This window comes from Ursus arctos, unplaced genomic scaffold, assembly GCF_023065955.2.
Source record: "Ursus arctos isolate Adak ecotype North America unplaced genomic scaffold, UrsArc2.0 scaffold_17, whole genome shotgun sequence".
Classification (NCBI taxonomy): domain Eukaryota; kingdom Metazoa; phylum Chordata; class Mammalia; order Carnivora; family Ursidae; genus Ursus; species Ursus arctos.
The window spans coordinates 26677726-26695296 of record NW_026622841.1 but is presented as its reverse complement, the minus strand read 5'-3'; the positions used below and the strand labels follow the sequence as shown (position 1 = coordinate 26695296).

Sequence of the window (17571 nt, the reverse complement as noted above, 5' to 3'; positions counted from 1 at the left end):
CACTCCCAGGAGAAAATATATAAAAGCCCTATCTGGAGGAGGAACACAAAAAGCAAGGGCTGTTCTGCAATCTGTGTATCTTGCAGTCGTGAAACGCCTGTTTGCCTGCTACCTTGTCAGAGCTCTGCTGAAGAAAGGGGGAAGCCCGCCTCCAGCGCCCAGCAGAAGAAAGGAAAGCTGTAGCTCGGGTAGAAGAGGGAGGCTGGAGGCTGGTCCCTCAAAGGAGAAGGTACAGTGACCCGCTCCCTGGAGCCTGAGAGTGCACAGACCTTTCCCCACCCACCCCTCCTGATATGCCCTGTGTGCCAGGGCTCCAGTTCCCTGGGGACTTTCCAAGGGCAGACAACCATAGAAGTGTGATGTTACGCAATGTTCTCTTGAGAAGAAAATAAAAACACTTGATGGAAAAACACGTTGATGTCTGGATCTCCAAGTTATAAATCTCTCACTCACTGTGTTCCAAATAGAATCTGTTCATTAGTTTGGGTCCTGGCAACAACCCCGCTCTTTGGCCAAAAATCCCTCTAAAGCTCTCCTTCATCCAGAATCACTGGGAAATTGAGTATTCTGGTGGGATAAGATTTTCCACAAAACTAACTTACCCCATTAAGTATGGAATTTAAAAAAAAAATCCTATCCATTAAAAAAAGGAAAGGAAAGGAAAGGAAAGGAAAAATCCTCTAAACTGGCATGGCCCACCCTGAACACCAAGCCCCCTGCCTTCTGGAAGGCTGTGCGCCGCCCCCGTCTTTCTCACGGCTCTGTGGCCCCCGCTGCCCAGTCTCTGAATCAGGTAAGTCATGCTCATCGCCACCTGCAAGCTCGCTGTTCTCCCACGGACACCTGGCTACCCCCACCTATCCAATGCACCCCACCTTCCAAGGGCCCCTCAAAGGTCCTGTCTGCCCCCCTTTATCGATTAGTCTTCCACGACCTCCCTCTCCCATGAGGTTTCTAGTGTTATGCCTATCCCCTCACTTCGTGTTTTATGATACTTTGTTTGCTGTTTCATTCACAAATCCCATCTGTCACAAGGATTTCTAAGAGCTTCAGGACAGAAATAGCGTTACTTCTTGGGTCTCACCCTGTAACCTAGAGTAGAGGGCCTGGGGACCCCTGACACAAGCAGAAAGTAGTAAATGGCTCCTGTGAGAGGGAGTGTCCTGTCTCCGCCTCCATCTTGGAGGAAGAAGAGCGCCTACCTCTCTTTCAAAAAGTCTTCAAACTCCTTGCAGTTCTTGCGGCCGTTGTTCAGGTGCTGGATGATGCAGTCGTAGCCCGCAGTGCTGAGGATGTCTGAGCTCTGGTGAGAAGACACTGCGTCAGAGCGGGGACAGGGATAACGGCAGCCCCAGGGCCTGAAGCGTGCAGGGCAGAGCACAGGGGTGGAAGCCAGCAGTGGGAAGTTTCTGAAGCACTTCACCTCCAAGACATATGCGACCAAAGAGAACAAGATAGAAGAAGTACGTGTGTGTGCAGCTATGGAAGAATTGTCATAGTTATGAAACGGAAGGGCCACGAAACAGGAAGCGAAGGGACAGAGTGAACACATGGATGAGGGAGCTGGCTGGACTCTGTCCCTCTCTGGGCCCCCACCCAGAACCAGAACCAGGGCTACACAATTTTCCTTTGTCCTTAAACTTGTCACAGAGCTTGACGCGGATGCCTCTTGCCACAACCAAGAAGGCTGGTCTCAGGGTCAGGGGTTGAGGGTATCCCTGCAAAGGGCAAGCAGCTCTGAGCCTGGAACCAGGCCCCAGGAGCGGAGAGGGTCCCCCCCTTCCCACTGGGAAACATGAAGGGGAACCAGCATGATCCATCCATGGTCATTGGCTGGCCCCAATTGGAATGTGGTTTTTTTCATTTTACATTAACAATTTACACCTATTTTATGCTACTGTGCACTCTGAGGTTGGAAGAAATGACCTAAGTCCCCAAAGCAGTAGCCTCAGAGGCAGTACGTTTTTAAAATCAAAGTCCCTCAACCCCTTAAACCAACCAGTCAGGAGTTAAAAAATATCCCCTAAAGTGCCCCTAATGAGGCCGGTTCTCTGGCTTCTACCTCCAAATGCATACAATAGGTTGCCGACACAGACTCCAGTCCCTAGATCTTCCGAGGTTAGTTAGGCTGCCCCGGGGTGTGCCCTGGGGAACTCTGAACTCACCCATCCCCAGCCCAGCCCAGGTGGCCATCCCTTCCCAGCCCCCAGTCAGCTGAGGGGGGTACCACTCTGCCACTGGTGGTGACTAGGGGACTCCTGAAGACACTTCTCTCCTCAGCCCCAGGGAACCAGAGAAGCAGAATTTCTCTCTTCCATTTGCTGCCACTTACACAGCCCGGCCTAGCAGAGAGGGTCCCAGAGAGATCCAGCAGGACCAAGGCTCAAGGCTGATTTTAACATGGCATTCAGAAACCCAACTGGCCGGGTGCCTGGGTGGTTCAGTCGTTAAGCGTCTGCCTTCGGCTCAGGGCGTGATCCCAGAGTCCTGGGGTCTCCTCTGCTGGGAGCCTGCTTCTTCCTCTCCCACTCCCCCTGCCTGTGTTCCCTCTCTCACTGGCTGTCCCTCTCTGTCAAATAAATAAATAAAATCTTTAAAAAAAAAAAACTGGCCATAACACACTGCATTTTTAAAGATGGATTATTATCGGAATAGTCAATTTTACACATGGGCATATAACTAAATCGAAGTAAGAAATGCCTTTAACTCTACGAGTTCTGGCTGTTGTTTCATCATAGATTTAGGCCTCGAGAAGCCTAAAGAAATAGCCTCTACCAAAGCTTCATTTCTCTCCCCCACCCCTCCATACACACTTGTCTCAGCCACCTAGGTTTCTTACGGTCACCTGCAATGCAGCGCTCAGCGGCAACTCTAGGACGATGTTTACATTATCCTCTCCGGAATCCAAATCTAGTGCCTCAACCCCTAAGTTTTCTGGGAGCTTCAACTGAGTAGCCCAGACGCCTCCTCCCCTGGGTTCTCAGAGCGCCCAGCTTCTGAATTTGCTGTTCGGTCTCCACCACGTGAGGAACCTTGCTGTCCCAACTCTTCGGCAAGTTCCTGCAGCTTCTTCTTCCCAGTCTGGGGCACTCTCCCCCGCCCACACACAACCAAACCATCTAGCTTCATATGATGCACAACAAAAGTCTACGGTAAAATTCTGTAGGATGAAAATGCCTCTTCTGGGGTGCCTGGGTGGCACAGCAGTTAAGCGTCTGCCTTTGGCTCAGGGCGTGATCCCGGCGTTGCGGGATCGAGCCCCACATCAGGCTCTTCCGCTATGAGCCTGCTTCTTCCTCTCCCACTCCCCCTGCTTGTGTTCCCTCTCTCGCTGGCTGTCTCTCTCTGTCGAATAAATAAATAAAATAAAATAAAAAAAGAAAAAAGAAAATGCCTCTTCTGTTCCAGCCAGATGCATCCGAGGAGAAGGATGGAAACAGACTCCGAGTGAATGAGTGAATGAATGGGTACACAGGGCCATGGTCAATGCTGGTTTGTAGACAGAAGGGAAAAGCACTTGGGTTCTCTGTGTTATAATATTCATTTGAAAAAGGTAGTTTCCTTTTCTTAATGAAAGGTGCAGACACTCTTTGGGCTGGGCAGGAAGGGTTGGAGCTAGACAAGGGTTTCATGGAAACAAACGAGATCACTAGGCCTCTTGGCTGTCAGTCTTAAAAAATCAGAATTGCTACTTCAGAGCAGTGACTGGGCTATGGAGGTGACCAAGAAAGGAAATCCCCAAGGATTTGGAAGGCCAGGATGGCATCACAGATCTGCCATCAGCAGTGATAACCCCATAACCCCAATATCTTCAGCTTGGTAAACAGAGCCATTTACACAATATGCCTGACTTCTCTCCCCCAGCTTTTCCCACACTGGACTCTTCCCTGACCTCCAAATGGACAATTTGTATTTCTACCCCAGGACTTTTGCACATACCTCCCCCCTCCACAGTGGGAATGGCATTTCCTCCTCTTCACTTAAGTCTTACCTCTGCTTCACCCAACTTTTATCACCCACAGCAGCTTCCACATTAATGGTGCTTGAGAAATGTCTGCTAATCGTATGCCAACTACAGCCAAGATACTAACAAGGTTACAAAGCCCTCATCAGAGTTCTTGCAATCAAGGATCCTGTTGTTCATTTAGGGAGTCAGTAAAAGACAATTACAATAAAACAAACGTGCATGCACAAGGAAAACAGAGACTAAAGCGATATACAAGACGATAAAGAGAAAATGTATAATGAATGAGGTAGAGAAGAAAGATTAGGCTTGGGTCATCAGGAAAGAGAAGAAATAAGATTTAAATTGAGTCTTTTAGAATGACCGGGATTCACACGAGAAATCAGAAGATATTTCAAACCAACTGATAGTGAAGAAAATGATACATCAACATTTGTAAGATGCAGCACAATAGTGCTTTAAGGGAAACTCAGAGCTCTAAATGCTTATATGAGAAAAAAGTTTTTTAAATTAATGATCTAAGCCCTCACTTAATGGAACTAGGAAAAAAGAACGAACGAAATCTGTAGTAAGTAGAAGGAAGGAAATAAAAATAGTGGAACACAGTGACACAGAAATGGGCCAACAAAAAATGTTCATGAAAAATTGCTTTACATTCACCTGGAAATTCAAATTAAAGTCACAGTAATATCTACTTCATGCCTATGCCCACTAAAACAGCTAAAATTAAAAAGTCAACATTGAATGTAGGCAGGAATGCTGAACTACAAGAAATCTCATGCATTGCTGATGGGAGTGTAAAAATGGTACATTTTGAAAAATGGCAATTTCTCAAAAAGATAAATACACACATACCCCCAAGTTCCTCCCCTAAGCATTTACCCAAGCAAAATGAAAACATATGTCCACAAAAAGACTTGCACGAGAATCGTCATAGGAGTATTAGACACAATAACCCGAAACTGGAAACAGCCCAAATGTCTAACAACTGATGAATGGCAAACAATTTGTGATGTATTCATACAATGCGATACTACTCAGCAATAAAAAGACAGAACCACTGACCCATGAAACCACATGGATGGATCTCAACCTTATGCCAGTGAAAGATGCCAGACACAAAAAGAATTTACTGTGTAATGTCATTCACACGACATTCTAGGACAGGCAGGCAGTGCTAGGACTTATTTCCACGTGAAAAATAAATAACAGAGGCGCCTGGGTAGCGCAGTCGTTAAGGCGTCTGCCTTCGGCTCAGGGCGTGATCCTGGCGTTCTGGGATCGAGCCCCACATCAGGCTCCTCCGCTATGAGCCTGCTTCTTCCTCTCCACTCCCCCTGCTTGTGTTCCCTCTCTTGCTGGCTGTCTCTCTGTCACATAAATAAATAAAATCTAAAAAAATAATAATAAAAAAATAATAAATAAATAACAGCGATTGCCTGAGCCAGAGGAGAAACTGAGGCTGGAGTGGGAAGGGCCCCTCAGGGAATTTCCTGAACGATGGAAAAGCGTACATCCATGTGACCCACGTTCCTATCAAGATCAACCTGTAGGAGGTGTGGGCTGTACAGATGTATGCAGTTTTCAAAACTCACTGACCTGCGCTTTTTACCTTATGTAAATTACTCCTCAATAAAATTAAAAGGCCAAAAAAATGAATTAGGATTCAGAGGGAGAATGGGCTGGAGGCAGTCAGTAGAAAGAATAGAGGAAGCTAAGCCTTAGAAGTGGACCCGGCCTTGGACTCCTGGGTGAAGCAGGGAGATGAAAAAGAAGGGAGAGCAGAACCAAGCACCCAACAAACCTCCCCAAGACCCAGAATGCAAGGTTTCATAATGCTCAAATTATAAAGAGGTAAACAGCCTTCAAGTTCCAATCAGTGGGTTAGTACTTTAACCACAAAGACATTTCAATTTTTTTAAGACAAAAAATTCGTCAGATCCAGCAGTGAGCACATGTGCGCCACATCAGCAGACATGTGAACCAAAGAACAGTACTAACAGTCTCGTGAGCATGGCGGCAGGCAGTCCAGACCAGGTGGGGCTATGGGTTCACAGAAGGAGGAAATCTCTGTGGGCTGCCTGGTGGAGGGTAACTCCACTGCCCACCAGCTCCCCACCCCAGATCTAACACACTCAGGTCTGATGTCACTCATTCAGTCCAGGCACATACTCCACTCCGTCTCCCCCCATACTGAGCCCCACGCTGTAGGGGCCTCTGAGAACTTGTTTCCAGGCTGCTTTTCCCCCATGTGGCCTCTGGGCAGAAGGTATGAAGGCAGAGGGGAAGCAGAGCACCTGCCACCGCCAAAGCTGCCATCCGAGTTACAGGCGCTGCGGCCACAGTGTCCCCAAGTCTGGTTCTACGCTGCGTCTCACGTCCATCCTATCCTGGGGTCTGCTACACACAGTTCCTCTAGAGGGGGGCTCCAAGGACCACCTGTGCCAGAAACACCCAGGCAGACCCCCAGTTCCCACCCAGACCTGCCGGTTCTGGGCTTGGGGAACCTCCGTTGTTTTACGTTCCTTCCAAGTGTCTTTATGCGTTTGAGAGCTGCTGCCACAGAAATGATGAAAGACAAGAGAACAATGAGGGTTCTTGCGCGGAGGAGCTAAACACGGAGGAAAGCAGGACGCATGCACGTGAAACTAGAGAACATGCAGACGCAGGAGGCGGGAGAACCCCTGCTGGAAACGGGCATGGAGAAGAGGGCAGAGAAAGACTCCGTGGTTTGAGCTTCATTTTGAAACCTCTTTGAGTAAAAAATGCAAATTGGCGTTAATGCCTTCTGGGAGCCCCGAGAGAGCCTCACTAGAAGGGGGCGGGGCCGCTGGCCTTGCGTTAAGTACAAAGGCTGCATTTGTTGGCCACCTGGGCGCATGACGCATGGCCTGCCGCACTTTGCATTCTAGGTCCACCGCACGTTCCATAAACACAGCGAGGCGGGAGCTATTTCCATGTTTTACAGCTGGAGAAAATAAGAACCTAAGAAGTGAGGGCCTCTTGATCACTACCTCCAACCACAGTGAAAGATGTTAACCCTTAACCAACAAATACTATCCAAATCTCTGTCATTCATTACGAGCTCTACAGCAACAGTAGACGTGGGCTACAGACCAAGGCATTCCTGTTCCCTCCCTATGCTCTCAACCTGAACCTTGCTTTCCTACTTTCTTTCCTATCTCTTTTACCCAAAGAGGTAAAACCAAATGGTTCAAACTCACCTTTTCAGCAAATATGGATTAATTATTGTTAATTAATATTAAAAATTAGGTCTAATATACATTCAATGCTTTCTGTATTCCAAAGAGCATATCAATTGTTATGCATGGAATGTCCTGTTTAACCCTTATAACAGTCCTATGACACGGGTATCATTGTTATCTTCATTTATACGACAAGAAACCAAGGCTCAAAGTCTATATTCGTAAGCCACTCAACCACACAGCTTCTCTTCCTGGAGGACAAGAACCGTAGCTAACTTTCTGTCAGTCCACTTTCCGGCAATTCTAAAGATTTTATTTTTAAGTAATCTCTACACCCAACATGGGGCTCCAACTTACAACCCCCAGGTCCAGAGTCAGGGGCTCCTTGGGCTGAGCCAACCAGGCACCCTGCCCCACCCGGCAATTCTACGTGGCATACCCAGGCTTTCATGCCTCACTTGGGTTTGAGTCCAAATTCTACTGCACCGGCTATCTGACCTTGAAGTAAGAGCTCAGTCTCCCTTCGCGTGAATTTACAAGGCTGTAAAATGGGGATTATTGCAAGGATCAAATGAGAAACTATGGTTTGAGTTTGTCAAGTGCTTCATGAAGTAAAGGAATGAAGGGAGACACATTCAAATTTCTCAAGACCAGGCCACACGAACAAAAAAGCGTATGTATTTGGACCTGTGTGAACTTCTTCCTTGAAAGCGGACAACAGTGAAATAAACGTAGCCTGTGAGTTATTCAAAAATAAGTATGTCATCATCAGAAAAAGCAGCTGGAAAGGTGTCAGAGAGACTTCAGCATGGGATATGGAAACTGCCATTTTCAGCCATGTGTTCCTGAAACCTAAAGTCAAAATCATATCATGGTTGTGTCTTTAAGCCCTCTCTTAAGCCATAACAGGGGACTCTGAAGCCAAGAATGAACCCCGCCCCAGTTCCCACTCCAGCTGTGCTCTGCAAGCCCACGGAGTACTTCCTGTGCAATGCCAAACCTTTGTATCAGGGGGGAAAAAAAAGATTGGAAGGATGTGCGCCAAAATGTTCAAAGCAATTCTCTTCTGGGGCGCTTGGCTGGCTCAGTTGGTTAAGCATCCGACTCTTGGTTTTGGCTCAGGTCATGATCTCGGGATTGTGGGATCGAGCCCCAAGTTGGGCTCCGCACTCAGCAGGGAATCTGCTCGAGATTCTCTCTCTACCTCTCCCTCTGCCCCTCCCCGCACTCTCTTTCCTTCTCTCAAATAAATAAATAAAATCTTAAAAAAAAAAAAAAAAAAGGAAAGCAATTCACTTCTTACTATTTCTGTATTTTCTAAATTTTCTATAAAATTGCTTTTATAAGCTGAAGTCTTTCTCCCTACCTCCATCCCTTAAAGGTGGCCAAGGGCTTTTTTTTTTTTTCTTTGGTTTTCGAGGTCTTTTGTTTCTCTCCCATGTGTTCACCTCCAGCCCCACTAAAATAACAAATGATCCATAACAACAATAGAAAGTAGGGAAGCCCAAAGAGGAAGCTGGAGAGTTGTAGGAATTTCTGTTATTTAAAAAGTGAATGGGGCTAGATGGACAGAGGACGGAAGCCAGTGTTCCCACCCATGCAAAACAGAATTTCCACAAACTTTCCCAGCAAAGGCCTAGAAACCCTCAAGCACAAATCAGCAAGGGCTGAAACTGAAGCAAGCATGGAAAATCAGCAGGGTGTTTGAAGGCCACGGGAACGCGGCCAGTGCCCTGCCCTGCTCTCCGTGCAAGCAGAGCAGCTAATTCTGACTTTTGTGCCAAAGCCGCAACTGGCGAGGACCCCACCCAGCAGCAAGCTCCTAGCAAGGACACGAAGACCAGCACAGCGACAGGCAACTGTCCCTAGGCACTATCAGAGCTTCCACCGTGAAAATTGAAAGAAAAAAAGGTTATGCACAGTTCTAAAGTCCTGTAAATATCCTTCACCTCCAGCGTAACACCCTTCCCACCTTCTCACTCCAGACAGGCAAAAATATCAGAAACTGCCATTATTTCTAGATGATACAAGCATCTACTTGGAAAACCAGATCTTTTATCAAGCAAAAAGCTAGGAACTGAATTACTTTTTTTTTAAAGCATTGGCTTTCATATATGTCAACAATAACCACTTAAGAACTTAACTTAAAACACAAAGTCCTATTCACAATGCCAACAAGACATATAAAGTACCTAGGAATAAGCCTTTTTGAAGGAAAACTATAAAACATTACCAAAAAATACAGACAAAATTCACAATACGTCTAGAAACATATCCTAGTCCAAAATGGAAAAATCTAATATTGGAAAGATTCAGTTCTCCCCAATAAATCTATAAAGTTAAAATAATTTCAATTAAAATCAAGCTCTTAATGGGGTTTCTTTTTAAATTTAACTTCATTCCAAAGCCCACCTAAAAAGAGTAGGTGAATGAAAATAGCCCAGCGGCGCCTGGGTGGCTCAGTCCTTAAGCATCTGCCTTGGGCTCAGGTCAAGATCCCAGGGTCCTGGGATTGAGCCCCAGGTCAGGCTCCCTGCTCAGCGGGGAGCCTGCTTCATCCTCTCCCACTCCCTGTGCTTGTGTTCCCTCTCTTGCTGTGTCTCTCTCTATCAAATAAATAAATAAATAAATAAATAAATAAATAAATAAAATATTTTTTAAAAAAGAAAATAGCCCAGAACATGTCAAAAAGATAAGTAATGAGTAAGAACTTACCCTACCATATAAAAAACAGTATAAAGTAAAAAAAAATTTTTTAAGTGTGGTACTGACATTGAGAATTGATAATCAGGTAAATAAAATACAAACAACAGTTCAGAAATGGTTTTAGGTCCACAGGGAATTTTATATATGATAAAGGAAGCATTTGAAACCAGAAAGCAAAGGATGGCTTATTCAATAAATGTTATTGTGACAATGACTGTCCATTTTGCCAAAAACTAAATATAGAGCCCTTTCTAACATCATAGTCTAAAATAAATAACTGATTAAGTAAAGGTCTAGGCATGGAAATCATAAACATGTAAGAAGAAAATACAGAATATATATTTTTTTAAATATTGAGGTAAGAGACTTTTTTAGACTGCAAACTTAGAAGACATTTTTTTTAAAAGCATAAATTAGCCTATTCTGAAAATACAATTTAGCAAAATTGACCCCATTTGAAATAGAAAGTTTAAACAGGCCGATTTCCATAGAAGAAACACAAAGTAATCAAGTAGCAGAAAAAAGCAAGAGAACTGGATGTTTTCACAGGGGAATGGAACTCCACCAAATCCTCAGGGGAAAAAAAAAAGGATTCCTAAGGTCCAAAATTGATTGGAAATGAAAGGAAATGTCCTAATTTACCTCGTAAAGCAAGTATAACACGACACTTAAACTCGATGGAGTACTAAAAAGAAAGTTACAGATCAATAATATCACTTATAAATATTAATAAAAATGTTCCAAATAAAATATTAGCAAAAATAGGGGCGCCTGGGTGGCTCCGTCAGTTGGGCATCCAAGTCTTGGTTTTGGCTCAGGTCAAAATCTCAGGGTCGTGGGATCGGGCCCCTGTCAGTGGGCTCCGCGCTCAGTGGGGAGTCGGCTTGAGATTCTCTCTCTCCCTCTGCCTCACCCCTTCCCAACCCCCGCCCCCCGCCATGCGTGTCTCTCTCTCTTTCATAAATAAATACATCTTTATAAAATATCAGTAAAAATAATCAATGTCACATTCAGAAGAGAATGTAACATGACTAAATGGGATTTATTCCAGAAAAGCAAAATTGGTTTAATATTAGGAAATTTATTAACCTAATAAAACACTGTAATAAATCTAAACAGAAAAATCATGATTTTTCTCCATCAATGCCTGTGGTAGGCTCAATAACAGACCCCAAAGATACCCAGGTCTTAATCCCTCGACTCCATGAACTTTTATCTTACATGGAAAACAAGTCTTTGTTGATATGATTACATTAAGAATATTGGAAATAGGAAGATTATCCCGGAATATTTGGGTGGGTCCCAAGTGCAATCACAGATGTTCTTACAAGAAGGAGCAGAGGGAGATTTGACACCAGGGAGGAAAAGCCATGTGACCACGAGGCAAGACTGAAGTGATGTGTCACAAGTCAAGAAATGCCAGCAGTCGCCAGAACCTGGGAAGGAAAAGGAACAGCTTCTTCCCTACAACCTCCTGAGGGAGTATGGCTCTGCTGACACCTTGATTTCTCCTTAGTGATGCTGATTTTAGACATTTGGCCTCCAGAACGGTGAAAGAATACATCTCTACTTGCAGATGATATAATACACATGGAAAGATATTCTTTGTTCTTGGAGGGGATGACTCATGGTCCTAAACATGTCAGTTCTGAGTTAATTTATAATTGTAACGCTATCCCAATGAAAATACCAACAAGTTTTTTTCTTATGTGGTTAAGCAAAGTTCATATGGAAATCATAAAACTGCAAAGATGGCCAGGAAAATACTGAGAAGGAAAAGTTCTGAAGGGAAGCCTGCCCTACCAGACATTTAAACATATTATAAAGCCTCCATAATTAACTCACTGCAGGGCTGGCGCAGAAATAGTCCGACAGACCAGTGGAATAGAATATAAAGTCCAGAAATAGATGCAAGTACACATGGAAATTTAATATATGCTAAAGGTAGCCTCTCACATCACTGGGGCAAAAATGGACTTTTTCATAAGTGGTGCTGGGACAACTGTTAGCCATTTAGAAAATGATAAAAATAGATTCAAACCCCATACTGTACACAACGATAAATTCAAAACGGATCAGAGATCTCAAGGTAAAAACATGAGACCTGCAAGTACTAGAAGTAAACATTCCAAAAGGTTTTCTAACTGTGACTTAAAATCCAAGTGCACTGAAAGAAAAAATTCATACATGTGACCACCTAAAAATAAACTTTTTCATAGCAAAAAAAAAAAAAATAGACAACATAAAATGGACAAAGTAAGGGAAAACACCTATAATAAAATAACAGCTGAAGGGCTAATATCCCTCACATATAAATAATTCTTTAAAACTGATGGAAAAGGATGGGGCGCCTGGGTGGGGGAGCTGGTTAAGCGTCCGACTCTTGGTTTCAGCCCAGGTCGTGATCTCAGGGTGGCGGGATTGAGCCCCGTGTGGGGCTCCACACTCGGCGTGGAGTGTGCTTGAGGTTCTCGCTCCCTCTCCGTCTGCCCCTCCCTCTTGTGCTCTCTCTCTCTCTAAAATAAATAAATAAATCTTTTAAAAGAAAATAAAATAGATGGAAAAGGAACCAGAAAATGGGCAAGAAATATGAAACAGATGATTTACTCCATGGGTATGTGTTCCTTAACTATCTTTAAAAAATACACAACCTCAGCTATAAAAAAGAGAAATGGAAATGAAAACAACCTCACCCATCAGAATGGCAAAACTAATAAGCAGGAAACACATTTAGGTGACAAGACTGCGGGAACAGCCACTCTTCACACATTGCTGGTGAGAACGAAAATCGGTTCAAACTCTAGGAGAGGGAATTAAGCAACATCTAACCGAACTATGTGTGTGTTTACCTTTTTTTTTTTTAAAGATTTTATTTATTTATTCTACAGAGAGAGAGACAGCCAGTGAGAGAGGGAACACAAGCAGGGGGAGTGGGAGAGGAAGAAGCAGGCTCATAGCAGAAGAGCCTGATGTGAGGCTCGATCCCAGAACGCCGGGATCACGCCCTGAGCCGAAGGCAGACGCTTAACCGCTGTGCCACCCAGGCGCCCCATGTGTGTGTTTACCTTTTAATCCGGCTATCGCACTTCTAGGAATTTACCCTGAAAATACACCTCCAACAAAAACAAAGCACTTATGCACAGGATCTTCACTGACGTGCCATCTGCAATTACAAAATTTTGTAAACAACCTAAATGTTCATACACAGGAGAGTGGCTGATAAACTGTGGTCCATCCATGTGGTCAGGTTCCCTGCACCTATAAAAAGGAATGAGAATTGGAGCGCCTGGGTGGCTCAGTCGGTTAAGCGTCTGCCTTCAGCTCAGGTCATGATCCCAGGGTCCTGGGATGGAGCCCCACATCGGGATCCCTGCTCAGCAAGGAGTCTGCTTCTCCCTCTCCCTCTACCCCTCCCCCCACTCATGCTCTCTCTCTCTCTCTCTCTCATTCTCTCTCTCAAATAAATAGATAAAATCTTTCCAAAAAAATGAGAATTATCTCTAAGAACTGATACAGGTTGGATTCCAGTCTATATTTTTTAAAGTGAAGAGAGCAAAGGGCAAGAGGGTAGCTGCAGAGTGGTCACAAGCCTGGAAACACAGACAAATATTTAATAAATGATTCATTGCTATTACATTACAAAGTGTTCAATGACATCATATGATAAGTTGAATGTGTTGTCCTTGATTGGCAATACATAGTTCAGTGCGTCATGCAAAACTGCTATGGACGTGGCTTATTAATACAGCATTTCTGTCAACCTCCGCACACGCACCTTTACATTTCGAGGGACTCATGGTTCTGACTTTCATGGAATAAAACTGTCATTAACATGCCCCAGAAGTAAGCAAGGATTCTCAGTTATAAAAAATAAAACAATAGCACACCGTTTCCAGATTCTGTGGCCATTCTGTATAGAATACTGCCTTTTCCATTAAGAAAGAAAAGAAAATGAAAAAATATATTTTATCTGCTCATTTGTACAAAAAGAAACAGAAAAAATAAACCAGAAATTAATGAAATTAGTCACTTACGGGGTAAATGGGATCAGAATGGACAATAGAGGAATGGAATTGGGATAGAAGGAGTGGGGGAAGGTGATGCTTCTATAGGCCCAACTTTTTAAGTTGTTCTCACTTTTGAAATTTGTTAACATTTTACACAGTGGAAAATTCTGGAAACGTGAGGAAGGGAGAAACCTCTAGAGGGGAACACAAAGAAAAAGACACGAACCTAACCTCATTTCAATGAATAAAATCACCACGCGGAAGGAGTGGGAGGTACAACCAACCCAAACAGCTTTTGTACACCTTATTCTGAAAATGTGCTCTCAGCCTAAGGCCAAAAGAAGTAGGTACATGAAACTCTAGCTTGGTTCTCACAATGGTATTGGTTAGCAATTCTGAAACTACTTTCTAGTGTCTTAGGTCCTGGGTAAACGAGCATATATACTATGAATAATGGGAGCCAGGTTTCCCTTAGGTAAGGGAGCAAGTGACCCACCAGAGCTGGCTCACCCCAGTGAGGACCAATTCTGCGTACCTCTTCCTAGCTCCCCACTCAGTAATGTCACATTGGTGGTTTGGAACTGGCCGCGGAGGGAGTTCTTACACCATGGAAATTGGCAAATGCTGCAAAGCAAAATTTTTATCTACTGGATAAAACACAGCAAGTGGGGGAATGGAATTGGAGGTATCATTATGCATACGTATGTTCTCGCACTCTGCTGAGAAAGCCTAGAAACAAGGAATTCCACAGGTAGCAAATAGCACACCCAGAGCACAAATACTGGTCTCTCAATTCGATTCTCTACTAAAAGGAACCAGGGCTCTTTGGAGAAACGGCAGATTCCAGGACCGGGGCAGAGAAATTAGCTATTAAACCTGTTACATCTTGTCCCAGAAAGCAAGGAGTGCTCAAAGAACAATGGGACTATATCCAAAGGACACGGGCTCTAGGACACACAATCCAGTTTAGAGAGGCTCCTTGCTATCCAAATCTAGAAAAATTGGAGCATCAAGGTAAATCATGATGGTAGCATATTATAATCCATTGACTAAAATAAGAATCCACATGTACATATTAACAGAGAGAGAGAGGAAGGAGAGAAAGCTCTTCCTTACAGTAGAAGGTCAACTTCATTGTATACATGGGATCAGAAAATCACCATACAAAGACTTGTACGTGAATGTTCACAACAGCTTTGTTGAACAGCTGAAAACTGTAAAGAACTCAAATATCCGTCAACAGACCCATGGATAAGCCAACTGTGACAGGTCCATAAAGTGGAATATAACAAAATTGAACATATAGCAAAAAAACAACTTCACATCTTACTACAGATTAATTTCTGTCACGTGTGGTGAGACCATCACTCTGTGAAAGACGGTTATTCCTCTAAATTTAACATAGAAGGCATAAGATTTAGGAGATATTCATGTTCAGAAAGTTGGCTAATGCTCAACATCACCCATGTAACCTTCGACATGATCTAAATCTCACTCTCCCTCCTTCCTTCTCTCTCTCTCTCTCCCTCTCTCTCCCTCTGCCTCTCTCTCTCTCAAACACACACACACACATACACACAAACACACCCTCAGGGACGTGAGAAATCTGATTTACAAATCCACTGGGAGAGAAAAATCTAAGAACTGAAGGTAAGTGTTTTAATCCATGAGGAACATTAGACCACCCCCGAGGGCACTGCTAACGTTAGTGCTAACACTTTTCCGGTTACCAAAAACAAGCTGAAGTTCTACAGTTTACCCCTGAGAGGGGCGTGCCTGCCTATATCACAGCATAGAAGCGGTGATGCATCATTCCATTTTAGCATATGTGCTGCCGAAGGAGCCCAAATCAGTGTCCAGAAATACAGACTCAGAAGTCCTCCTCCTGGTGCATCCTATGCCCAAGACACCGCACGGGCCTGGAAAAGAACGAGGGCCAGGAAGTGGTTACACCTAAAACTGGAAGTCAGTCCTCAAATGGGGGAGCAAGGGAACAAGAGAGTGGTTCTCCAAACCCCGGCAGTCCAGCCAGCAGAGCCAAGAAAGCCAGCCAGATCAAACACCCCACGGACTACCACCACTGTCAAAGCACATAACAGAACTAAGCCAGGAATCCAAAGTAGGTCAAGCAGGGAAATGTCCAAAGTCACTGCCCTGCCTGACTTGTATTCCCTCTTGCTCCCCGTGGGTGGGAAGTTCGAGCCCAATCCATAAAAACTTCCACCAGCCTCTGACCCCCTTCGTGTCACATCCCCACCAAAATACAATTTTGAAGGCCTTTAATCTCTAACTATTATCCTTCTAGTGCACCCGCTAGGCCAACCAGATACTCGAAGGAGAATAAATCTCCAAGTCTCGGGACAATACGTAACTGTGAAGATTCCTAAACAGCCACATCCCCGCAGAAGTGATGTCTGGGACGCACTTCCACAGCTGCTACCTGGGAAACCTCAACTGCATGCCTCATCCCATACTCCAGTAATCCACATAGTCCACGCACTCGGTTTTTCGCACGACAATTTAGCGAAAGCCAAGAATTTGCAAATTAACAGAAAATAGGTAATGTTAATGAGAATAACTTTTTCTAAGGTAGAACCTAGCCTCAGTGCACTCATTCTTCTTTAATATCTTCCATCCTCTCCACCTCTATTTCTGAAACCCCAGTGCCTAAATCAGAAGAATCCCCCCCAAAATTTCCCTTCTGTTCTCTGGATTTGGATTCACCAAGGCAAAAGTGGGTTTATAAATTCTAACACATTTTGAACAAATGAATCGGGGTTAATTATCAATTGATCAGAAAGTGGAATTGGGGGCGCCTGGGTGGCTCAGCTGGTTAAGCGTGTGACTCTTGATTTTGGCTCAGGTCGTGATCTCAGTGTCCTGGGATCGAGCCCCGCATTGGACTCTGCTTGGTGGGGTGTCTGCTTAAGGATTCTCCTTGCTCTCTGTCCCTCCCCCAACTCATACTTGCTCTCCCTCTCTCTAAAATAAATAAATAAAATTTTTTTAAAAAGTGGAGTTGAGCAGAATATCCCATGTCCTAAACATTTGAGGTAATCAGAGTCTATTGACCCACAGTATTCTAGCCTTGGAGCACTACCGTACCAGAGAGCATCTTAGAGCTCAACCATGTATGTTTCCATCCTTTCACCAATGAAGGAACTCAGGCCTAGGTTGCAACTTGACTGGTCATTATATTACTAATCTGAACAGAAACACATACTGCAAAAAGTGTTACTCAACCAACAATAGTCAAATACATGGGATAACCTCCAAATGTGCACCTCAGGATGATTAACTTCGGTTCTGAGGAATAAGACCAAATAATACGTTTTTTATTCAGAAATTACTCATCCTTCATGTCTCGGTGATTCAGCCTTTCCTGACCCCTGAAATACGTGACTCTTGTTTCTCCTTGTTCCTAGTGACTCCATAAAATCGACAACAATTTGTGTTGTCTTTGAGGAGTTTTTTCCAAAGTTTTTATTTAGATTTAGTTGAGTTTGAATGTTAAGTTTATTTTTGGCTTCACCACTGCCATGTCACCGAGGCCAGCCCAAGTTCACTGTATTTTGGATTTTCTGTACTTTGGGTCCATGACTTTTGGGAATTACGTATTCAAATTTCAGACTGACTCATGTCTTAAATGTCAGACCTCTACAAGAGGGGCGCCTGGGTGGCACAGCGG

At 44.1% G+C, this 17571-nt stretch overlaps 1 protein-coding gene across 1 annotated transcript in view; it reads right to left on the bottom strand.

Annotated features, from left to right (window-relative positions):
• PSTPIP2 (proline-serine-threonine phosphatase interacting protein 2) overlaps positions 1 to 17571 on the bottom strand; it is a 64900-nt gene that overhangs the window by 30377 nt on the left and 16952 nt on the right. Inside the window, exon 2 of the mRNA XM_044382978.3 lies at positions 1203 to 1303. Coding sequence (XP_044238913.1) covers positions 1203 to 1303 — 101 coding nt within the window. The remainder of the gene's footprint in view (positions 1 to 1202; positions 1304 to 17571) is intronic.